The 23,805-nt window shown below is 43.4% G+C and overlaps 1 protein-coding gene across 7 annotated transcripts in view; it reads left to right on the top strand.

Moving 5' to 3' along the window:
• The window catches only part of nktr (natural killer cell triggering receptor), a 103,507-nt gene that overhangs the window by 23,692 nt on the left and 56,010 nt on the right, over nucleotides 1-23,805 (top strand). For 6 of the 7 annotated variants that reach the window (XR_006079007.1, XM_042298666.1, XM_042298665.1 and 3 more), the window contains exons 4-5: nucleotides 13,920-14,027; nucleotides 16,948-16,992. Coding sequence is in view for 5 of the 7 variants with exons in the window: in XM_042298666.1 (XP_042154600.1) it covers nucleotides 13,920-14,027; nucleotides 16,948-16,992 (153 nt within the window). In the remaining 2 variants the exon portion in view is untranslated. Of the gene's footprint in view, nucleotides 1-13,919; nucleotides 14,028-16,947; nucleotides 16,993-17,312; nucleotides 17,339-23,805 lie in introns of those variants that run through there. The other variant, XM_042298667.1, reaches the window with a different exon arrangement.

The following is a 23,805-nucleotide window of genomic DNA, read 5'->3' as shown; positions in this document are numbered from 1 at the left end:
GCCAAATGGTTCCAGTTGTGATTAAGTGTCTCCCACTGTCTGAAATAACATGAGTAGTAGAGAAATATATTATTTTATTAACCAAAAGTGCAACCCCTCTGGCTTTGAAGGTCTGAATGGAAAACCTGGCTAAACCTGGAGTTTTGTAGCCTTGAGTGATCTTTAATGCGTAAATGGGTCTCTTGTAAAAAATACCCCATATGCTTTTAGCTTTTTCAAATGAGAGAAGACCCTAGACCCCTTGGCAGGATTGTTCATTGTGAATTCCAAGATAAAAACTCAATAGGATTAGGCCTACCTATATTACTATTATTAGCATTGTTAGCCATCTAAAATATTGAAAAGAAAAAGGTGTGAAAACAGACCAAGCGTTTGCAAAGATAACAGAGAACTGATGAAAAGAAAACAAATAGGACCAAAAAAGGTCTCTCCCAAACCCAAAGTCTCCTTCCTCAGTGAATGGAGACAGCAGGTTGAAGTTTGCACAGCTTCGATGCATATAAACAGAACCTTCCTATTCTAACGCAGAGGGGCTCCATAGCACGAGTTGTGAAATACATTTGAAAAGGCTTTCACAAAATGGTGAAGTAAGTCAACAGATAACAAAGACAGAAAACCCCGTAACAGTAAAACGGAGCTGTCCTGACTCAGGGAGTCTTCAATCAGTGTCTGTACATTTTCGAATGATCAATAGGGTGTAATAAAGTGGTGAAAAGTCCTTCAGTAAGTATCAAGATGTAAAATAAAACAAAGCCTTGAATTGTAGCCATGCATTACTACCATCTAGCCAAATAAAAAGCACCTCCCAAACGTGAAGCTTAAATAACAACCACACAAGACAGTATTAGTCATATCAGAGTTCAATAACATTAGTGTTTCTGCCTGGTAGAAAAGGAATGGCAACAGGGGGGGGGCCCTGTCGTATAAGTCAAAACATGCCTTCGACTTAGGCTAGGCTATGCATGCTACCTCGCAAAAGAGTAGGTCATAGATCCAAGATAAGGCTCAGAAGTGACTGTTGAACCAATGTTGGGCGTCCTTGTGGGAGTCGAACCGTAGCTTCCCCCCGGCATGTTCAATGTGGAGACAAGCGGAGTGAGAATTTCACCTCTTTTTTTTTTCCTCATGAAGGTCGTGTTTCACATCGAGAAATGTAGATCTTTTCTTGGCGACACTCAAGCTAAGGTCAGGAAAGATGAACACCTTGCGACCGCAGAAGTTGGTCTCTGCTCTCTGGAGGATGCGCTCCTTGTCACAGTGAAAACGGACGATAAACACTCTAGGCTTGGAGTTGTGGTCTCCGCCCGCTGGGGAGGGGCCAATGTGGTGGGCTCTATCCAGCTTCGCGGGTGGTGGAATGATGGCCAGACCCAGCACCTCCACAAAGAATTCTGACATGAATTTAACCTAGTCCCCCCTTCACATTTCTCTGGGATACCAACAAAATGGCGAGATTGGGATTCCAGGTCATCGGTCTTGTCAATCAGATTTTGGTTTTCGGAGCTCAGACGGGTGACTGTTTTCTCAAGGGCTACTGTGCGGTAGCTGTTGTCACACAGGTCATGTTCAAAGACATCAATTCGGCAGGCCTTGTTCATCCGCAGCGGCTCAGACACCATCCAGGACGGTGGAGAAGGGAGCCAGAGCAGCATCGATGGCAGTTTGGAGCTGAGTGGCTAGTAGCTGTAGTTTCCAAGACAAGAACCGTATGGAGGTTCTGAAGATCAGTGGGGCGTGTGACCGCATGAGACTCTTAACGGTTGGACTGGAGTCGGCATCATTACCATTCACGTTTGCAACGTTACAGGTCTTCTGCTTCTCAGCTTCTTCTCCATTCACATGCTGAACCCGGAAACATATTTCCCTATTTTAATCATCCATTTTGAATTTGTGATAAAGCTGTCGGGATTTGGCAAGGAATGTACACTAAGTATGTGGACACCTGCTTTTCTCATTCCAAAAACACAGGCATTAATATGGAGTTGGTACCCCCTTTGCTGCTAAAACAACCTCTACTATTCTGGAAAGGCTTTCCACTAGATGTTGGAACATTACTGTGGGGACTTGCTTCCATTCAACCACGAGCATTATTGAGGTCGGCATTGATGTTGGGCGATTAAGTCTGGCTTAGAGCTGGGCGATATGGCCAAAAAATCATGTCTATTTTTTTTCAAACTTATGTGCGATTCTACAACTTGATTGGAGTCGACCTGTGGTAAATTCAATTGATTGGACATTATTTAGAAAGGCACACCTGTCTTTAAGGTCCCACAGTTGACCATGCATGTCAGAGCATAAACCAAGCCATTATGTTTGAATGAATTGTCTGTAGAGCTCCGAGACAGGATTGTGTCGAGGCACAGATCTGGTGAAGGGTACCAAAAATATCTGCAGCATTGAAGATCCCCAAGAACACAGTGGCCTCCATCAATCTTAAATGGAAGAAGTTTGGAACCACCAATACTTTTCCCAGCCAGAGTCCGGACTTCAACCTGATCGAGCATCTCTGGAGAGACCTGAAAATAGCTGTGCAGCAATATTAATAACACATTATATATGCAGGTGTGTGCCTTTCCAAATCATGTCCAATCAATTGAATGTATTAATTTATCACAGGTGGACTCCAAGTTGTAGAAATATCTCAAGGATGAACAATGGAAACAGGATGCACCTGAGCTCAATTTTGAGTCTCATAGCAAAGGGTCTGAATACCTTTTGAAATTATATATTTGCAAACATTTCTAAATACCTGTTTTCACTTATCATTAAGCTATTGTGTGTAGATTGATGAGGATTTAAAAAAAAAATGCATTCTAGAATTATGCCATGCCTTCCTCCTGGCTACTCCAACCTCGGCCAACAGCTCCGCCCCCCCCGCCCCGCGCAGCTACTCGCCCAAGCCTCTCCAGGTTCTCCTTTACCTAAATCCAGATAGCAGATGTTCTGAAAGAGCTGCAAAACCTGGACCCGTACAAATCAGCTGGGCTTGACAATCTGGACCCTCTATTTCTGAAATTATCTCCCGCCATTGTCGCAACCCCTATTACCAGCCTGTTCAACCTCTCTTTCATATCGTCTGAGATCCCCAAGGATTGGAAAGCTGCCGCAGTCATCCCCCTCTTCAAAGGGGGAGACACCCTGGACCCAAACTGTTACAGACCTATATCCATCCTGCCCTGCCTATCTAAGGTCTTTGAAAGCCAAGTTAACAAATAGATCACTGACCATCTCGAATCCCACAGTATCTTCTCCGCTGTGCGATCTGGTTTCCGAGCCGGTCACGGGTGCACCTCAGCCACGCTCAAGGTACTAAACGATATCATAACCGCCATCGATAAAAGACAGTACTGTGCAGCCGTCATCATCGACCTTGCCAAGGCTTTCGACTCTGTCAATCACCATATTCTTATCGGCAGACTCAGTAGCCTCGGTTTATCTAATGACTGCCTTGCCTGGTTCACCAACTACTTTGCAGACAGAGTTCAGTGTGTCAAATCGGAGGGCATGTTGTCCGGTCGTCTGGCAGTCTCTATGGGGGTGCCACAGGGTTCAATTCTCGGGCCGACTCTTTTCTCTGTATATATCAATGATGTTGCTCTTGCTGCGGGCGATTCCCTGATCCACCTCTACGCAGACGACACCATTCTGTATACTTCCGGCCCTTCCTTGGACACTGTGCTATCTAACCTCCAAACGAGCTTCAACGCCACACAACACTTCTTCCGTGGCCTCCAACTGCTCTTAAACGCTAGTAAAACCAAATGCATGCTTTTCAACCGTTCGCTGCCTGCACCCACACGCCCGACTAGCATCACCACCCTGGATGGTTCCAACCTTGAATATGTGGACATCTATAAGTACCTAGGTGTCTGGCTAGACTGCAAACTCTCCTTCCAGACTCATATCAAACATCTCCAATCTAAAATCAAATCTAGAGTCGGCTTTCTATTCCGCAACAAAGCCTCCTTCACTCACGCCGCCAAACTTACCCTCGTAAAACTGACTATCCTACTGATCCTCGACTTCGGCGATGTCATCTACAAAATAGCTTCCAATACTCTACTCAGCAAACTGGATGCAGTTTATCACAGTGCCATCCGTTTTGTTACTAAAGCACCTTATAACACCCACCACTGCGACCTGTATGCTCTAGTCGGCTGGCCCTCGCTACATATTCGTCGCCAGACCCACTGGCTCCAGGTCATCTACAAGTCCATGCTAGGTAAAGCTCCGCCTTATCTCAGTTCACTGGTCACGATGGCAACACCCACCCGTAGCACGCGCTCTAGCAGGTGTATCTCACTGATCATCCCTAAAGCCAACACCTCATTTGGCCGCCTTTCCTTCCAGTTCTCTGCTGCCTGTGACTGAAACGAATTGCAAAAATCGCTGAAGTTGGAGACTTTTATCTCCCTCACCAACTTCAAACATCTGCCCTCTGAGCAGCTAACCGATTGCTGCAGCTGTACATAGTCTAATCGGTAAATAGCCCACCCAATTTACCTACCTCATCCCCATACTGGTTATATTTATTTACTTTTCTGCTCTTTTGCACACCAGTATCTCTACCTGTACATGTCCATCTGATCATTTATCACTCCAGTGTTAATCTGCTAAATTGTAATTATTCGCCTACCTCCTCATGCCTTTTGCACACAATGTATATATACTCTTTTTTTTCTTTTTTCTTCTACTGTGTTATTATTGACTTGTTAATTGTTTACTCCATGTGTAACTCTGTGTTGTCTGTTCACACTGCTATGCTTTATCTTGGCCAGGTCGCAGTTGTAAATGAGAACTTGTTTTCAACTAGCCTACCTGGTTAAATAAAGGTGAAATAAAAAATAAAACAAATAAAATAAGGCTGTAATGTAACAATGTGTAAAAAGTCAAGGGTTCTGAATCCTTTACGAATGCACTGTGTGTTAAATGTAAAATAATATATATTTGTAATGTTTTTTTTTTTTACACATACACCGGAAATGTGTTGTTTTACAGGGTCAGCCATAAAAGTACGGCTCCCCTGGAGCAAATTAGAGTTAAGTGCCTTGCTCAAGGGCACAGACATATTTGTGACTTTTCTGTTAATGGTTCAATGCTCTAACCACTAGCCTACCTCCCGCCCTCAGTATGCGATACATTCTGGACTGTTGGAGTGGTTGTAAGTGTACTATAGGCTGGTTTATGACTGCCTTCAGATGGTGTTAATGAGCAAGTTAAACCACATGAGAGAGTTTCATAAACCTGATGACTGTACAGATAATAACAGGTTGCCTGGTGGCTGGAGACAGGATTTTGAAGCACAGTGGGTCTCTGTCTCTCTGGCAAGCTGTGGGAGGTGTTAGGATGGGAAATTAGACCCCTTCTCCTCTGCTCATATATAAAGGGAGGGTTGTGCTTTTGGACAGTTTCCCGACGCTCACACATTTCTCTCCAGTTCAAGTGGTGTTTACAGGGGTTTCGGTTTCCTTTAAATCCCAATAAGAGACACCGGGACAGGCTTCCAGAGAGAAAAAGCATGCTGACGGGGACATGTGTGGGAGGAGGTGATAGGGGAGGAAGGGGGCGAGGGTGATGTAGCCGGTCTCGGTTGTCTCCATGTCGGTCTGTCTTTGCCTGTGTATTTGTGTTGTATTTATTATGAATACCCATTAGTTCCTGCCAAGGCAGCAGCTACTCTTCCTGGGGTCCAGCAAAATGAAGGCAGTTTATACCATTTTAAAACATTACAATACATTCACATATCTACAACACACTGTGTGCCCTCAGGCCCCTACTCCACCACTACCACATATCTACAACACACTGTGTGCCCTCAGGCCCCTACTCCACCACTACCACATATCTACAACACACTGTGTGCCCTCAGGCCCCTACTCCACCACTACCACATATCTACAACACACTGTGTGCCCTCAGGCCCCTACTCCACCACTACCACATATCTACAACACACTGTGTGCCTTCAGGCCCCTACTCCACCACTACCTCATATCTACAACACACTGTGTGCCCTCAGGCCCCTACTCCACCACTACCTCATATCTACAACACACTGTGTGCCCTCAGGCCCCTACTCCACCACTACCTCATATCTACAACACACTGTGTGCCCTCAGGCCCCTACTCCACCACTACCTCATATCTACAACACACTGTGTGCCCTCAGGCCCCTACTCCACCACTACCTCATATCTACAACACACTGTGTGCCTTCAGGCCCCTACTCCACCACTACCACATATCTACAACACACTGTGTGCCCTCAGGCCCCTACTCCACCACTACCACATATCTACAACACACTGTGTGCCCTCAGGCCCCTACTCCACCACTACCACATATCTACAACACACTGTGTGCCCTCAGGCCCCTAGTCCACCACTACCACATATCTACAACACACTGTGTGCCTTCAGGCCCCTACTCCACCACTACCACATATCTACAACACACTGTGTGTCCTCAGGCCCCTACTCCACCACTACCACATATCTACAACACACTGTGTGCCCTCAGGCCCCTACTCCACCACTACCATATATCTACAACACACTGTGTGCCCTCAGGCCCCTACTCCACCACTACCTCATATCTACAACACACTGTGTGCCCTCAGGCCCCTACTCCACCACTACCACATATCTACAACACACTGTGTGCCCTCAGGTCCCTACTCCACCACTACCACATATCTACAACACACTGTGCCCTCAGGCCCCTACTCCACCACTACCTCATATCTACAACACACTGTGTGCCCTCAGGCCCCTACTCCACCACTACCTCATATCTACAACACACTGTGTGCCCTCAGGCCCCTACTCCACCACTACCACATATCTACAACACACTGTGCCCTCAGGCCCCTACTCCACCACTACCACATATCTACAACACAATGTGTGCCTTCAGGCCCCTACTCCACCACTACCACATATCTACAACACACTGTGTGCCCTCAGGCCCCTACTCCACCACTACCACATATCTACAACACACTGTGTGCCCTCAGGCCCCTACTCCGCCACTACCACATATCTACAACACACTGTGTGCCCTCAGGCCCCTACTCCACCACTACCACATATCTACAACACACTGTGTGCCCTCAGGCCCCTACTCCACCACTACCACATATCTACAACACACTGTGTGCCCTCAGGCCCCTACTCCACCACTACCACATATCTACAAGACACTGTGTGCCTTCAGGCCCCTACTCCACCACTACCATATATCTACAACACACTGTGTGCCTTCAGGCCCCTACTCCACCACTACCACATATCTACAACACACTGTGTGTCCTCAGGCCCCTACTCCACCACTACCACATATCTACAACACACTGTGTGCCCTCAGGCCCCTACTCCACCACTACCATATATCTACAACACACTGTGTGCCCTCAGGCCCCTACTCCACCACTACCTCATATCTACAACACACTGTGTGCCCTCAGGCCCCTACTCCACCACTACCTCATATCTACAGCACACTGTGTGCCTTCAGGCCCCTACTCCACCACTACCTCATATCTACAACACACTGTGTGCCCTCAGGCCCCTACTCCACCACTACCACATATCTACAACACACTGTGTGCCCTCAGGCCCCTACTCCACCACTACCACATATCTACAACACACTGTGTGCCCTCAGGCCCCTACTCCACCACTACCACATATCTACAACACACTGTGTGCCCTCAGGCCCCTACTCCACCACTACCACATATCTACAACACACTGTGCCCTCAGGCCCCTACTCCACCACTACCTCATATCTACAACACACTGTGTGCCTTCAGGCCCCTACTCCACCACTACCACATATCTACAACACACTGTGTGCCCTCAGGCCCCTACTCCACCACTACCTCATATCTACAACACACTGTGTGCCTTCAGGCCCCTACTCCACCACTACCTCATATCTACAACACACTGTGTGCCCTCAGGCCCCTAGTCCACCACTACCATATATCTACAACACACTGTGTGCCCTCAGGCCCCTACTCCACCACTACCTCATATCTACAACACACTGTGTGCCCTCAGGCCCCTACTCCACCACTAACACACATCTACAACACACTGTGTGCCCTCAGGCCCCTACTCCACCACTACCTCATATCTACAACACACTGTGTGCCCTCAGGCCCCTACTCCACCACTACCACATCTACAACACACTGTGTGCCCTCAGGCCCCTACTCCACCACTACCACATATCTACAACACACTGTGTGCCCTCAGGCCCCTACTCCACCACTACCACATATCTACAACACACTGTGTGCCCTCAGGCCCCTACTCCACCACTACCACATATCTACAACACACTGTGTGCCCTCAGGCCCCTACTCCACCACTACCACATATCTACAACACACTGTGTGCCTTCAGGCCCCTACTCCACCACTACCACATATCTACAACACACTGTGCCCTCAGGCCCCTACTCCACCACTACCACATATCTACAACACACTGTGTGCCCTCAGGCCCCTACTCCACCACTACCACATATCTACAACACACTGTGCCCTCAGGCCCCTACTCCACCACTACCACACATCTACAGTACTAAATCCATGTGTATGTATGTGTCTGCCAATGTTTGTGTTGCTTCACAGTCCCCGCTGTTCCATAAGGTGTTTTTTTTTTTTAATCTGTTTTTTAAAATCTAATTTTACTGCTTGCATCAGTTACCTGATGTGGAATAGAGTTCCATGGAGTAATGGCTCTATGTAGTACTGAGCCCCTCACATATTTTGTTCTGGACTTGGACTGTGAAGATATGTCTTGTGGGGCATACATGGGTATCTGAGCTGTGTGCCAGTAGTTTAGACGGACAGCTCAGTGCATTCAACATGTCAATACTTCTCACAAATACAAGTAGTGATGAAGTCCATCTCTCCTCCACTTTGAACCAGGAGAGATTGACATGCATATTATTAATATTAGCTCTCTGTACATCCAAGGGCCAGCCGTGCTGCCCTGTTTTGAGCCAATTTTAATTTTCCTACGTCCTTTTTTTGTCACCTGACCACACGACTGAACAGTAGTCCAGGTGCAACAAAACTAGGGCCTGTAGGACCTGCCTTGTTGATAGTGTTGTTAAGAAGGCAGAGTAGCGCTTTATTATAGACAGACTTCTCCACATCTTCGCTACTACTGCATCAATATCTTTTGACCATGAGTTTGCAATCTAGGGTTACTCCAAGCAGTTTAGTCATCTCAATTTCCACATTATTTATTACAAGATTTAGTTGAGGTTTAGGGTTTAGTGAGTGTTTTGTTCCAAATACAATGCTTTTAGTTTTATAAATATTTATGACTGACTTATTCCTTGCCACCCACTCTGAAACTAACTGCAGCTCTTTGTTGAGTGTTGCAGTCATTTCAGTCGCTGTAGTAGCTGACGTGGATATTGTTGAGTCATCTGCATACATAGACACAGTCAGTGGCATGTCGTTAGTAAAAATTGAGAAAGCAAGGGGCCTAAACACCTACCCTGGGGAATTCCTGATACTAAGTGGATTATATTAGTGAGGCTGCCGTTAAAGAACCCTCTGTGTTCTGTTAGAAAAGTACCTCTTTATCCACATTATAGCAGGGGGTGAAAAGCCATAACACACAAGTTTTTCCAGCAGCAGACAAAAACTGCACGGAAGTCTAGCAAGACCGCACCCACAATCATTTTGTCATCAATTTCTCTCAGCCAATCATCAGTCATTTGTGTAAGTGCTGTGCTTGTTAAGTGTCCTTCCCTATAAGCATGCTGAAATTCTGTTGTCAATTTGTTTACTGTGAAATATCATCATCTGGTCAAACACAATTTTTTCTAGAAGTTTGGTAACCGGCTGATTGGTCAGCTATTTGAGCCAGTAAAGGGGGCTTACTATTCTTGGGTAGCGGAATGACTAGCTTCCCTCCAGGCCTGAGGGCACACGCTCCATAGTCGGCTTAAATTGAAGATGTAGCAATATCGTCTGCTATTATCCTCAGTAATTTTCTATCCAGGTTGTCAGACCTCGGTGGCTTGTCATTGTTGATAGACAATACAATTTTCACCTCTTCCACACTGACTTTACGGAATTCAAAAGTACAATTTGTGTCTTTCATAATTTGGTCCGATGTACAGTGTCAGTGTTTGTTGCTGGCATGTCATCCCTAAGTTTGCTTATCTTGCCTTCTGATTCAATGAATGAAGGAGCCGAGTTAGCTTTTTTCCCCAAAATTTCATTTAAGGTGCCACAAAGCTTTTTATTATCATTCTTTACATAATTTATCTTTGTTTCAGAGTGTAGTTTCCTTTTAATTAGTTTAGTCACGTGATTTCATAATTTTCAGTACGTTTGCTAATGAGTTGAGCTGCCAGACTTAATTGCCATACCTTTTGCCTCATCCTTCGCAACCGTACAATTTTTCAATTCCTCATCAATCCAAGGGCATTTAACAGTTTTTACAGTCATTTTCTTAATGGGTGCATGCTTATTAGTAACTGGAATAAGGAATTTCATAAATGTGTCAAGTGCAGCGTCTGGTTGCTCCTCATTACACGCCACAGACCAGCAAATATTCTTTACATCATCAACATAGGAATCACTACAAAACGTATTGTATGACCTCTTACACACTATATCAGGCCCAGCCTTTGGAACTTTGGTTTTCCTAGATATGGCTATTTATATTGTGATCACTACATCCTATGTATTTGGTTATTGCTTTGTAGCAAATATCTGCAACATTAGTAAATATGTGACCAATACATGTTGATTTAATTCCTGTGCTGTTTGTAACTACCCTGGTAGGTTGACTGACAACATGATCCAGGTTGGAGTCACTGGTTACAGCTCAAAGTTTTTTCCTGAGTGGGCAGCTTGATGATTACCAGTCAATATTTAAATCACCCAGAAAATATACTTCTCTGTTGATATCACATACATTATCAAGCATTTCTCACACATTATCCAGATACTGACTGTTAGCACTTGGTGGTCTATAACAGCTTCCCACCAGAATGGGCTTTAGGTGAGGCAGATGAACCTGTAGCCATATTACTTCAACAGTATTTAATGTTAGATCGTCTCTAAGCTTTACAGGAATGTGGTTCTGAATATAAACAGCAACACCGCCCACGTTGGCATTTGTATTTTCTGTAGATGTTATAACCATGTATTGCTACCACTGTATCATCAAGGTATTATCTAAGTGAGTTTCAGAGATAGTCAGAATAGGAATGTCATCTGTTACAAGCAAGTTATTGACTTCATGGACCTTGTTTCTTAGGCTACATATGTTAATATGTGCTATTTTTTTAGCACTTTTCTGGGTTACTTGATTGTTTTTAATGCTTTACTGGGAAACATATCAGAGGAAGACTTACTCATTGTATTCAAATTTTATTTGTCACATACACATGGTTAGCAGATGTTAATGGTCACATACACATGGTTAGCAGATGTTAATGCGAGTGTAGCGAAATGCTTGTGCTTCTAGTTCCGACCATGCAGTAATAACCAACGAGTAGTCTAACCTAACAACTATCTTCTACACACAAGTGGAGCTGATAGTGCAGGGTGAGCTGCATAATGTGGTCTTCCTACTATTGCACACTGCCTCTGCGCTAACAGTGTAACTTTGGTTTATAGGCTCATGATTACTGTTTACAATAGCTGTAGGATAAACAGATGTATTCGGTGCAATTAGGGGTACATAAATTCAATTACTTACATTGTATTTGCCATTCCCCCTTCCTAAATATGAGTGATATTTAGGAAGGGGGATCGACATCCCCTCACATCCCAATCCATCTCTCTTCTCTCGAAGACAACTGTTAATTCTCGTAGATTTGAGTGTTCCTTCCATGTGTTATGTGCATTAGAGACTCCAACAAAAAAGTGACCTAGCCAGTGGTCACAGTTCTTCTCCCTGCATTCTCTTTTTTTATATATATTTTTTTATATAGCCCTTCGTACATCAGCTGATATCTCAAAGTGCTGTACAGAAAACCAGCCTAAACCCCCAATCATCAAGCAATGCAGGTGTAGAAGCACGGTGGCTAGGAAAAACTCCCTAGAAAGGCCAAAACCTAAGAAGAAACCTAGAGAGGAACCAGGCTATGAGGGGTGGCCAGTCCTCTTCTGGCTGTGCCGGGTGGAGATTATAACAGAACATGGCCAAGATGTTCATAAATGACCAGCATGGTCAAATAATGATAATCACAGTAGTTGTTGAGGGTGCTGCAAGTCAGCACCTCAGGAGTAAATGTCACGTCTCAATCCGGCCGCTCCCTTTACACACGTGCTGCGCATCCAATCTCCCATTAGGCCTACAGAAATGACTGCCTATAGAAACATCTGACTGACTTGATACACCAACAAAACTGTAGACAAGCTACGCTAGTATGTGGACACCCCTTCAGAATGAGTGGATTCGGCTATTTCAGCCACACCCGTTGCTGACCGGTGTATACAATTGAGCATACAGCAATTCAATCTCCATAGACAAACATTAGCAGTAGAATGGCCTTACTGAAGAGCTCAGTGACTTTCAACGTGGCACCGTCATAGGATGTCACCTTTCCAACAAGTCAGTTTAAATATCTGCCCTGCTAGAGTTGCCCCGGTCAACTTAAAGTGCTGTTATTGTGAAGTGAAAGCGTCTAGGAGCAACAACGGCTCAGCTGCGAAGTGGTAGGCCACACAAGCTCGGACCGCTGAGTGCTGAAGCGCGTAGTGTGTAAAAACTGACTGCCCTTGATTGCAACACTCACAACCGAGTTCCAAGTTGCCTTTTGATGCAACGTCAGTACAAGAATACTGTTTATTGACTACAGCTCAGCATTTAACACCATAGTACCCTCCAAGCTCATCATTAAGATCGAAGCCCTGGGTCTGAATCCCGCCCTGTGCAACTGGGTCTTGGACATTCTGACGGGTTTTCCCAGGTGGTGAAGGCAGGAAACATCAGCTCCACTCCGCTAATCCTCAACACTGGGGCCCCACAAGGGTGCGTGCTCAGCCCCCTCCTGTACTTCCTGTTCACCCATGACTGCGTGGCCAAGCACGTCTCCAGCTCAATCATCAAGTTTGCAGACGACACAACAGTAGTAGGCTTGATTACCAATGATGACGAAACAGCCTACAGGGAGGAGGTGAGGGCTCTGGTAGTGTGGCGCCTGGAAAACAACCTCACTCAACATTAACAAAACAAAGGACATAATCGTTGACTTCAGGAAGCAGCAGAGGGTGCACCCCCCTATCTACATTGACTGGACCGCAGTGGAGAAGGTGGAAAGCTTCAAGTTCCTTGGTGTACACATCACTGACAAACTGGAATGGACCACCCTCACACAGTGTGGTGAACAAGGCGCAACAGCGCTTCTTCAACCTCAGGAGGCTGAAGAAATTCGGCTTGTCTCCTAAGACCCTCACAAACTTTTACAGATGTACCATTGTGCGCATCCTATCGGGCTGTATCACCACTTGGTACGGCAATTTCACCGTCCGCCACCGCAAGGCACTCCAGAGGGTGGTGCGGTCTGCCCAAAGCATTACCAGGGGCAAACTGCCCGCCCTCCAGGACACCTACAGCACCCATTGTCAAATACTGCACAATTGAAACTTGCCCCCCAATCCTCCTTTCCCCAAAAGGACATGAGACGTGTTGGAAGTATAGAATATTGGAGTATAAATTGACTTCCTGTATTATGCTTAAACATTTATTCTATTCTACTGAGCCATTTACTTTATGTTCCTATGGTTATATTTTATTTTGTCTTATTGTGGAGAAGGAACCAGCAGGAAGCATTTGGTTGGATGTTGTATACCATGTGTATCCTGTACATACGACTATTACAACTTCAAACACATTCATTTAGTTCATTCTGTAACTGTGTGTTTACAGGTGAGAGAGGAACTGGGAAAAGCACAGGGAAAAAGCTGTGTTTTAAAGGCTCCACATTTCACAGAGTTGTAAAGAACTTCATGATACAGGGAGGAGACTTCACCGAGGGTAAACCTGCACAATATATTACATCTTCATAGGGTAAACCTACACAATATATTACATCTTCATAGGGTAAACCTGCACAATATATTACATCTTCATAGGGTAAACCTACACAATATATTACATCTTCATAGGGTAACCTGCACAATATATTACATCTTCATAGGGTAAACCTACACAATATATTACATCTTCATAGGGTAAACCTACACAATATATTACATCTTCATAGGGTAAACGTACACAATATATTGTGTAATATACATACAGTACCAGTCAAAAGTTTGGACACCTACTCATTCAAGGGTTTTTCTTTATTTGTACTATTTTCTACATTGTAGAATAATAGTGAAGACATCAAAACTATGAAATAACACATGGAATCATGTAGTAACCAACAAAGTGTTCAACAAAACAAACTATATTTGATATTTGAGATTCTTCAAAGTGGCCACCCTTTGCCTTGATGACAGCTTTGCACACTCTTGGCATTCTCTCAACCAGCTGAATGAGGAATGTTTTTCCAACAGTTCACACATATGCTGGGCAATTGTTGGCTGCTTTTCCTTCACTCTGTGGTCCAACTCATCCCAAACCATCTCAATTGGGTTGAGGTCGGGTGATTGTCGAGGCTAGGTCATCTAATGCAGCACTCATCACTCTTGGTCAAATAGCCCTTACACAGCATGGATGTGTGTTTTGGGTCATTGTCCTGTTGAGCCCAAACCAGACGGGATGGCGTATCGCTGCAGAGTGCTTTGGTAGCCATGCTGGTTAAGTTTGCCTTGAATTCAAAATAAATCACTGACAGTGTCGCCACCAGCAAAGCACCCACACACAATCACACTTTCTCCTTGCTTCAAGGTGGATTCACCTACTCTGCGTCTCACAAAGATACGGCAGTTGGAAGCAAAAATCTCACATTTGGACTCATCAAACCAAAGGACATATTTCCACCGGTCTAATGTCCATTGCTTGTGTTTCTTGGCCCAAGCAAGTCTCTTCTTATTATTGGTGTTCTTAAGTAGTGGTTTCTTTGCAGCAATTTGACCATGAAGGCCTGATCAACGCAGTCTCTTCTGAACAGTTGATGTTGAGATGTGTCTGTTACTTGAACTCTGTGAAGCATTTATTTGGGCTGCAATCTGAGGGGCTGAGGTGCAGTTAACTGTAATGAACTTATCCTCTGCAGCCAAGGTCCTTTCCTGTGGCAGTCCTCATGAGATACAGTTTCATCATAGGGCTTGATGGTTTTTGCGACTGCACTTGAAGTAACTTTCAAAGTTCTTGAAATTTTCTGTATTGGCTGACCTTCATGTCTTAAAGTAATGATGGACTGTCGTTTCTCTTTGCTTTTTTGAGCTGTTCTTGACATAATATGGACTTGGTCTTTTACCAAATACCCCCCTACCTTGTCACAGCACAACTGATTGTCTCAAATGCATTAAGGAGGAAAGAAATTCCACAAATGAACTTTTAAGAAGGCACACCTGTTAATTGAAATGCATTCCAGGTGACTACCCCTTACCTCTTGAAGCTGGTTGAGATAACGCCAAGAGTGTGCAAAGCTCTCATTGGTGCCAAAGGGTGGCTACTTTGAAGAATCTAAAATATATTTTGATTTGTTTAACACATTTTTTGGTTACCACATGATTCCTTATGTGTTATTTCATTGTTTTGATGTCTTCACTATTATTCTACAATGTAGAAAATTGTGAAAATAAAGAAAAACCCTTGAATGAGTAGGTGTTGTAAAATTGTTGACCAGTAGTGTGTTTGTGTGAAAGAAAAACATGTTTTTTTTGTCCATTAAAATAAGATCAAATTGATCAGAAATAGAGTGCAGACATTGTTAATGTTGTAAATGACTATTGTAGCTGGAAACGGCTGATTTTTTTTAATGGAATATCTACACAGGAGTACAGAGGCCCATTATCAGCAACCACCACTCCTGTGTTCCATGGCACGTTGTGTTAGCTAATCCAAGTTTATCATTTTAAAAGTCTAATTGATCATTAGAAGACCCTTTTGCAATTATGTTAGCACAACTAAAAACTGTTCTAATTAAAGAAGCAATAAATCTGGCCTCCTTTAGACTAGTTGAGTATCTGGAGCATTAGCATGTGTGGGTTCGATTACAGGCCCAAAATGGCCAGAAACGAAGACCTTTCTTCTGAAACTCTTCAGTCTACTCTTAATCTGAGAAATGAAGGCTATTCCATATGAGAAATTGACAAGAAACTGAAGATCTCGTACAACACGGTGTACTACTCCCTTCACAGAAAAGCGCAAATTGGCTCTAACCAGAATAGAAAGATGAGTGGGAGACCCCGGTGCACAACTGAGCAAGAGGACAAGTACATTAGTGTCTAGTTTGAGAAATAGATGCCTCACAAGTCCTCAAATTACATTTCATTAAATAGTACCCGCAAAGCACCAGTCAATAGTGAAGAGGCGACTCCGGGATGCTGGCCTTCTAGGCAAAGTTCTTCTGTCCAGTGTCTGTCTGTCTGTTATTTTGTCCATCTTATTCTTTTATTTTTATTGGCCAGTCTGAGATATGGCTTTTCTTTGCAACTCTGCCTAGAAGGCCAGCATCCCAGAGTCACCTCTTCACTGGGAGGAGTGATGGTTGCTGATAATGTGCATCTGTACGCCTATGTAGATATTCCATGAAAAAATCTGCCGTTTCCAGCTGCAATAGTCATTTACAACATTAACAATGTCTACACTGTATTTCTGATCAATTTGATGTTATTTTAATGGACAAAAAAATCTGCCTTTAAAAAAAAAGAAGACATTTCTTAAGTGACACCAAACTTTTGAACGGTAGTTTATAAATGTCTATCTATCTGATGCCCTAGTGATTTCCATACATTCTTACTGTTCTGTGTTGGAAACTGACTGTTTAATCTTCTTGCAGGCAATGGAAGAGGAGGGGAATCCATATATGGAGGCTACTTTGAAGGTAAGGAGTAGGATCTATTAATCGGATATAATACCGTAATCTCCCTTTGAATTCATATCTAAAAAATAATATGCTGCTGTGCACCTCTATCTTAGAGACTACGACTGCATGCCTGTAGTTGCATGGACAGACAGATAGGTAACTGGTGGTGAGCTGCCAGTTTTAAGTTGTGCTGTTAACTCTTTGTTGTATTGCCTTCCATCTAGTCAACGTATCTAGTAGTGAGCTTTGTGATTCAGCATGGAGACGCTAATCTATTTTCTTTATTTCAAGCTCCAATCTTCCTGCCTAAAATGTTCAACATATTCTTTTATTTATAGAGTGTGGTCTTTTGCAAAATGAGAAGGTAAGAGACTGTCCTCAGCTCAGTAACACAATGTCAACCTGTACCACTCCACCTCCCCCAGCTCAATACAAGATGTCTGCCTAGGTCAGTCAGCCAGCCAGCCAGTCAGTCAGCCAGCCTGTCAGTCAGCCAGCTAGCCCAGTGGTTCCCAAACCCACAACGAGGTTCCAGGTGTGTTGCGGGATTTGATATATACTGTATATATAGATAGTACCAGTCAAAAGTTTGGACACACCTACTCATTCCAGGGTTTTTCTTAATTGTACTATTTTCTACAATGTAGAATAATAGTGAAGACATTAAAACTATGAAGTAACACATAGAATCATGTGGTAACCAGAAAGTGTTAAACAAATCAAAATCTATTTTATATTTGAGATTCTTGAAAGTAGCCACCCTTTGCCTTGATGACAGCTTTGCACACACTTGGCATTCTCGCAACCAGCTTCTTGAGATAGTCACCTGGAATGCATTTCAATTAACAGATATGCCTTGTTAAAAGTTAATTTGTGGAATTTCTTTCCTCAACGCGTTTCAGCCAATCAGTGGTGTTATGACAAGGTAGGGGTGGTATACAGAAGGTGGCCCTATTTGGTAAAAGACCACGTCCATATTATGGCAAGAACAGCTCAAATAACCAAAGAGAAACGACAGTCCATCATTACTTTAACCTTTTTGGGATAGGGGGCAGCATTTTCACTTTTGGATGAATAGTGTGCCCAGAGTGAACTGCCTCCTACTCTGTCCCAGATGCTAATATATGCATATTATTATTAGTATTGGATATAAAACACTCTGAAGTTTCTAAAACTGTTTGAATGATGTCTGTGAGTATAACAGAACTCATGGCAGGCGAAAGCCTGAGAAACTACAAACCTCCTGGTTGGATTTTTCAAAGCTTGGCCTACCGAATACACAGTGTCTATGGGGTCAAGTTACACTCCCTATGGCTTCCACTAGATGTCAACCATCTTTAGAAACTTGTTTCAGCCTTCGGCTATAAAGGTGGGGGGAATGGGAGCTGAATGAGTCCTGGGTCAGGCAGAGTGTCTCAGGCTTGTGACGCGCGCGCCCGACAGAGTTGGCTCTCATTCCAGTGCTTTTCTTCAGACAATGAAATTCTCCGGTTGGAACCTTATTGATGATTTATGTTAAACATCCTAAAGTTTGATTCCATACATCGCTTGACATGTTTCTACGACCTGTAACGGAACTTTTCGAGTTTTTGTCTGGACGAAGTGCTCGCGCCTCATGAAGATGGATTACTGGGCTGAACACGCAAACAACAAGTGGCTATTTGGACATAAATTATGGACTTTATGGAACAAATCAGTCATTTATTGTCGAACTGGGATTCCTGGGAGTGCCTTCTGATGAAGATCATCAAAGGTGTAAGTGAATATTTATAATGTTATTTCTGTTCTGTTGACTCCAACATGGTGAATATTTCTTTGGCTGGATTGGGCTCTGAGTGCCATTCTCAGATTCTGCTTTTTCCGCAGTTTTTTTTTTAAATCTGACACCGCGGTTGCATTAAGGAGAAGTCTATCTTTAATTCTGTGAATAAAACTTGTATCTTTTATCAATGTTTATTATGAGTATTTCTGAAAACTCACCGGATGTTTTGGAAACAAAACATTACTGCGCATAACGCGCCAATGTAAACTGAGGTTTTTGGATATAAATATGCATATTATCGAACAAAACATTCATGTATTGTGTAACATGATGTCCTATGAGTGTCATCTGATAAAGATCGTCAAAGGTTAGTAATTAATTTTATCTATATTTCTGCTTTTTGTGACTCCTATCTTTGGCTATGACCTAACATAATCATATGTTGTGCTTTCGCTGTAAAGCCTTTTTGAAATCAGACACGATGGGTAGATTAACAAGAAGTTTATCTTTCATTTGCTGTATTGGACTTATTAATGTGTGAAAGTTACATATTTCAAAAAAATATTTTTGAATTTCGCGCACTGCCTTTTGAGTGGAATGTTGTCGAGGGGTTCCGCTAGCGGAACGCCTGCCCTAGAAAGATTTGAAGACATGAAGGTCAGTCAATTTGGAAAATTTCAAGAACTTTGAAAATGTATTCAAGTTCAGTCGCAAAAATCAAGTTCTATGATGAAACAGGCTCTCATGAGGATCGCCACAGGAAAGGAAGACCCAGAGTAACCTCTGCTGCAGAGATGAAAGATGGCGCCGAGACCATAGCTGATGTTTTACATTCTCCCAACCAAATGTGCACATTTTTTTGCTGCTTCCGTCTCTTATGACCGAATAGAACTTTTGGACATCAGAAAAATGATTACTCACCACGGACTGGAAGAAACTTTTTCTTTTAACAAGTCCGACGAGAAGGATATCCTGCTCTAACAGGAACAGGCACAGATCCACGCCTTTTTGGGTGAAGAAAAAACGCTGGGAAAGGGGACGCAGATCAGGGATCCTTCTGAGAATCCGGAGGCGAGCGAATAAACTCCAAATGCCTTCCATTCTTCTTGCTAATGTGCAATCGTTAGGGAAATAAATGACCTAATATTACGGTTATCCTACCAACGGGACATTAAAAACTGCAACATCTTATGTTTCTTCGTTCAGCCACGTGTCGGTGAAACGGACAATATAGAGCTGGCGGGATTTTCCATGCACCGGCAGAACAGAGACGCTACCTCTGGTAAGATGATGGGTGGGGGTGTGTATATTTTTGTCAATAACAGCTCGTGCGCGATGTCTAATATTAAAGAAGTCTCAAGGTATTGCTCGCCTGAGGTAGAGTACCTTAGTGTGGTCTACAGCTTATCATATCTACCAAGAGAGTTCTCATCTGTATTATCTGTAGCCATCTATTTACCACCAGAAAGTGAAGCTGGCACTAAGACCGCTCTCAACCAACTCTATAAGGCCATAAGCAAAGAAGAAAATGCTCACCCAGAAGCGGTGCTCCTAGTGGCCGGGGACTTCAATGCAGGCCAACTTAAATTAGTTTTACCAAATTTTTGTTAAAAAATATCCTAGACCACCTTTACTTCACACACAGAGATGCATACAAAGCTCTCCCCTGCCCTCCATAGCCCCTACATAGCCTGGAGGTGTGATGGGTCATTGTCCTGTTGAAAAACAAATGATAGTCCCACTAAGCCCAAACCAGATGGGATGGCGTATTGCTGCAGAATGCTTTGGTAGCCATGCTGGTTAAGTGTGCCTTGAATTCAAAATAAATCACAGACCGTGTCACCAGCAAAGCACCCCCTCACCATAACACCACCTCCTCCATGCTTCACGGTGGGAACCACACATGCAGAGATCATCCATTCACCTACTCTGTGTCTCACAAAGACAGCGGTTGGAACCAAACATCTCCAATGTGGACTCATCAGACCAAAGGACAGATTTCCACCGGTCTAATGTCCATTGCTCATGTTTCTTGGCCCAAGGAAGTCTCTTCTTCTTATTGGTGTCCTTTAGTAGAGGTTTCTTTGCAGCAATTCAACCATGAAGGCCTGATTTCAGTCTCCTCTGAACAGTTGATTTTGAGATGTGTATGTTACTTGAACTCTAGTATTTATTTGGTCTGCAATTTCTGAGGCTGGTAACTAATGAACTTTTCCTATGCAGCAGAGGTAACTCTGGGTCTTCCATTCCTGTGGCAGTCCTCATGAGAGCCAGTTTCATCATAGTGCTTGATGGTCTTTGCGACTGCACTTGAAGAAACTTTCAAAGTTCTTTAAATTTTCCAGATTGACTGACCTTCATGTCTTAAAGTAATGATGGACTGTCATTACTCTTTGCTTATTTGAGCTGTTCTTGCCATAATATGGACATTGTCTTTTAACAAATACCCCCCTACCTTGTCACAACACAACTGATTGGCTCAAACACATTAAATTCCACAAACAAGCTTTTAAGAAGGCACACCTGTTAATTGAAATGCGTTCTAGGTGAATACTACCCTGGCCGGTTCCCCTCTCTACACTGGGATTCTCTGCCTCTAACCCTATTACAGGGGCTGAGTCACTAGCTTACTGGTGCTCTTTCATGCCATCCCTAGGAGGGGTGCGTCACTTGAGTGGGTTGAGTCACTGACGTGATCTTCCTGTCTGGGTTAGCGCCCCCCCCCTTGGGTAATGCCGTGGGGGAGATCTTTGTGGGCTATACTTGGCCTTGTCTCAGGATGGTAAGTTGGTGGTTGAAGATATCCATCTAGTGGTGTGGGGGCTGTGCTTTGGCAGTGGGTGGGGTTATATCCTTCCTGTTTGGCCCTGTCCGGGGGTATCATCGGATGGGGCTACAGTGCCTCCCGACCCCCTCCTGTCTCAGCCTCCAGTATTTATGCTGCAGTAGTTTATGTGTCGGGGGGCAAGGGTCAGTTTGTTATATCTGGAGTATTTCTCCTGTCTTATCCGTGGTCCTGTGTGAATTTAAGTATGCTGTTTCTAATTATCTCTTTCTTTCTCTCTTTACTCCTGAGGTGCTGACCTGTTGCACCCTCGACAACCACTGTGATTATTATTATTTGACCCTGCTGGTCATCTATGAACACTTGAACATCTTGGCCATGTTCTGTTATAATCTCCACACGGCACAGCCAGAAGAGAACTGGCCACCCCTCATAGCCTGGTTCCTTTCTAGGTTTCTTTCTAGGTTCTGGCCTTTTCTATGGAGATTTTCCTAGCCACCGTGCTTCTACACCTGCATTGCTTGCTGTTTGGGGTTTTAGGCTGGGTTTCTGTACAGCACTTTGATATCAGCTGGTGTACGAAGGGCTTTATAAATTTGATTGATTTGATGAAGCTGGTTGAGAGAATGCCAAGAGTGTGCAGAGCTGTCATCAAGGCAAAGGGTGGCTATTTGAAGAATCTCAAATATATAATATATTTTGACTTGTTTAAACTTTTTTGGTTACTACATGTTATTTCATAGTTTTGATGTCTTCGCTATTATTCTACACTGTAGAAAATAGAGAAAAACCCTGGAATTGAGTCGGTGTTCTAAAACTCTTGATCGGGGAGTGTATTAATACTAAACCAATAATTACTATAGACCTATCAATGATAATGTATATTAATACTAAATCAATCATTACTATAGACCTATCAATGATAATGTATATTAATACTAAATCAATCATTACTATAGACCTGTCAATGATAATGTATATTAATACTAAATCAATAATTACTATAGGCCTATCAATGATAATGTATATTGATACTAAAACTATAATTTCTGTAGGTCTATGAATGTTAATGTATAATGATACTATACTGAACAAAAAAAATATAAACGCAACATGTAAGATTTACAGTTCATATGAGGAAATCAGTCAATTTAAATAAATTCATGAGGCCCTAATCTATGGATTCCACATGACTGGGAATACAGATATGCATCTGTTGGCCACAGATACCAAGAAATGGGCCTCACAATGGACCTTTCTGAACATTCATATTGCCGTCGATTTAAAATGCAATTGTGTTCATTGTCAGTAGCTTATACCTGCCCATACTATAACCCCACCGCCACCATGGGGCACTCTGCTGATGCCAATGTTGTGAACAAACCGCTCACCCACAAGATGCCAGACATGTGGTCTGCAGTTGTGAGGCCGGTTGGATGTACAAATTCTCTGAAACGATGTTGCTGCATATGGTAGAGAAATTAACATTGAATTCTCTGGCAACAGCTCTGGTGGTCATTCCTGCAGATTGCACGAACCGTCAACTTGAGACATCTGTGTTGTGTGGCCTTGTGTCCCCAGCACAAGGTGCATCTGTGTAATGATCATGCTGTTTTAATCAGTTTATTGATATGCCACCTGTCAGGTGGATGGATTATCTTGGCAAAGGAGAAATGCTCACTAACAGGGATGTAAACTAATTTGAGCACAGAATTTCAGAGAAATACGCTTTTTGTGCATATGGAATATTTCTAGGATCTTATTTCAGCCCTTGAAACAAACACATTACATGTTGTGTTTTATATTTTTGTTTAGTGTATGTCAATAATTACTCTTGGCCTATCAATGATGGCTATGGGCTAATACAATGAATTGGAACTATTTGGAACTAAATCTGTTGTCCATTAATAAATTGCTATTTTCTAGTAATTTACTTCAAATTTGCCATTAAAGCTTACCACATATTGATGAGAATATAAATGTTTGGGATCAAGTTTTTTTTACTACTTTGGTCTAAGTTAGGTTTTTCTGGTGGTTCCCGGGGAAATGGACACCTCCCCAGGTGTGTCCCACAGTTAATAAAATGTTTGGGAACCCCTGTGCTAGCCAGTCAGCAAGCCAGTTAGTCAGTCAACTAGCCAGCCAGTTGATGGTGTACTTCTCCGAGGGTTTCTACCTTTCAATTCCTGTTAGCTGTAGCCACTCAAGCCGTGTCACTGTTATTAGCTTTTCCAGGAAGGGTAGTGAGCAGGGCGGTGAGCAGAGCGGTGGTAGGGGGCGGGGG

This window comes from Oncorhynchus tshawytscha, linkage group LG16 (assembly GCF_018296145.1).
Source record: "Oncorhynchus tshawytscha isolate Ot180627B linkage group LG16, Otsh_v2.0, whole genome shotgun sequence".
In the NCBI taxonomy this organism is placed as follows: domain Eukaryota; kingdom Metazoa; phylum Chordata; class Actinopteri; order Salmoniformes; family Salmonidae; genus Oncorhynchus; species Oncorhynchus tshawytscha.
Note: the sequence above shows the minus strand (reverse complement) of the source record. Positions and strands in the feature narration are given on the sequence as shown.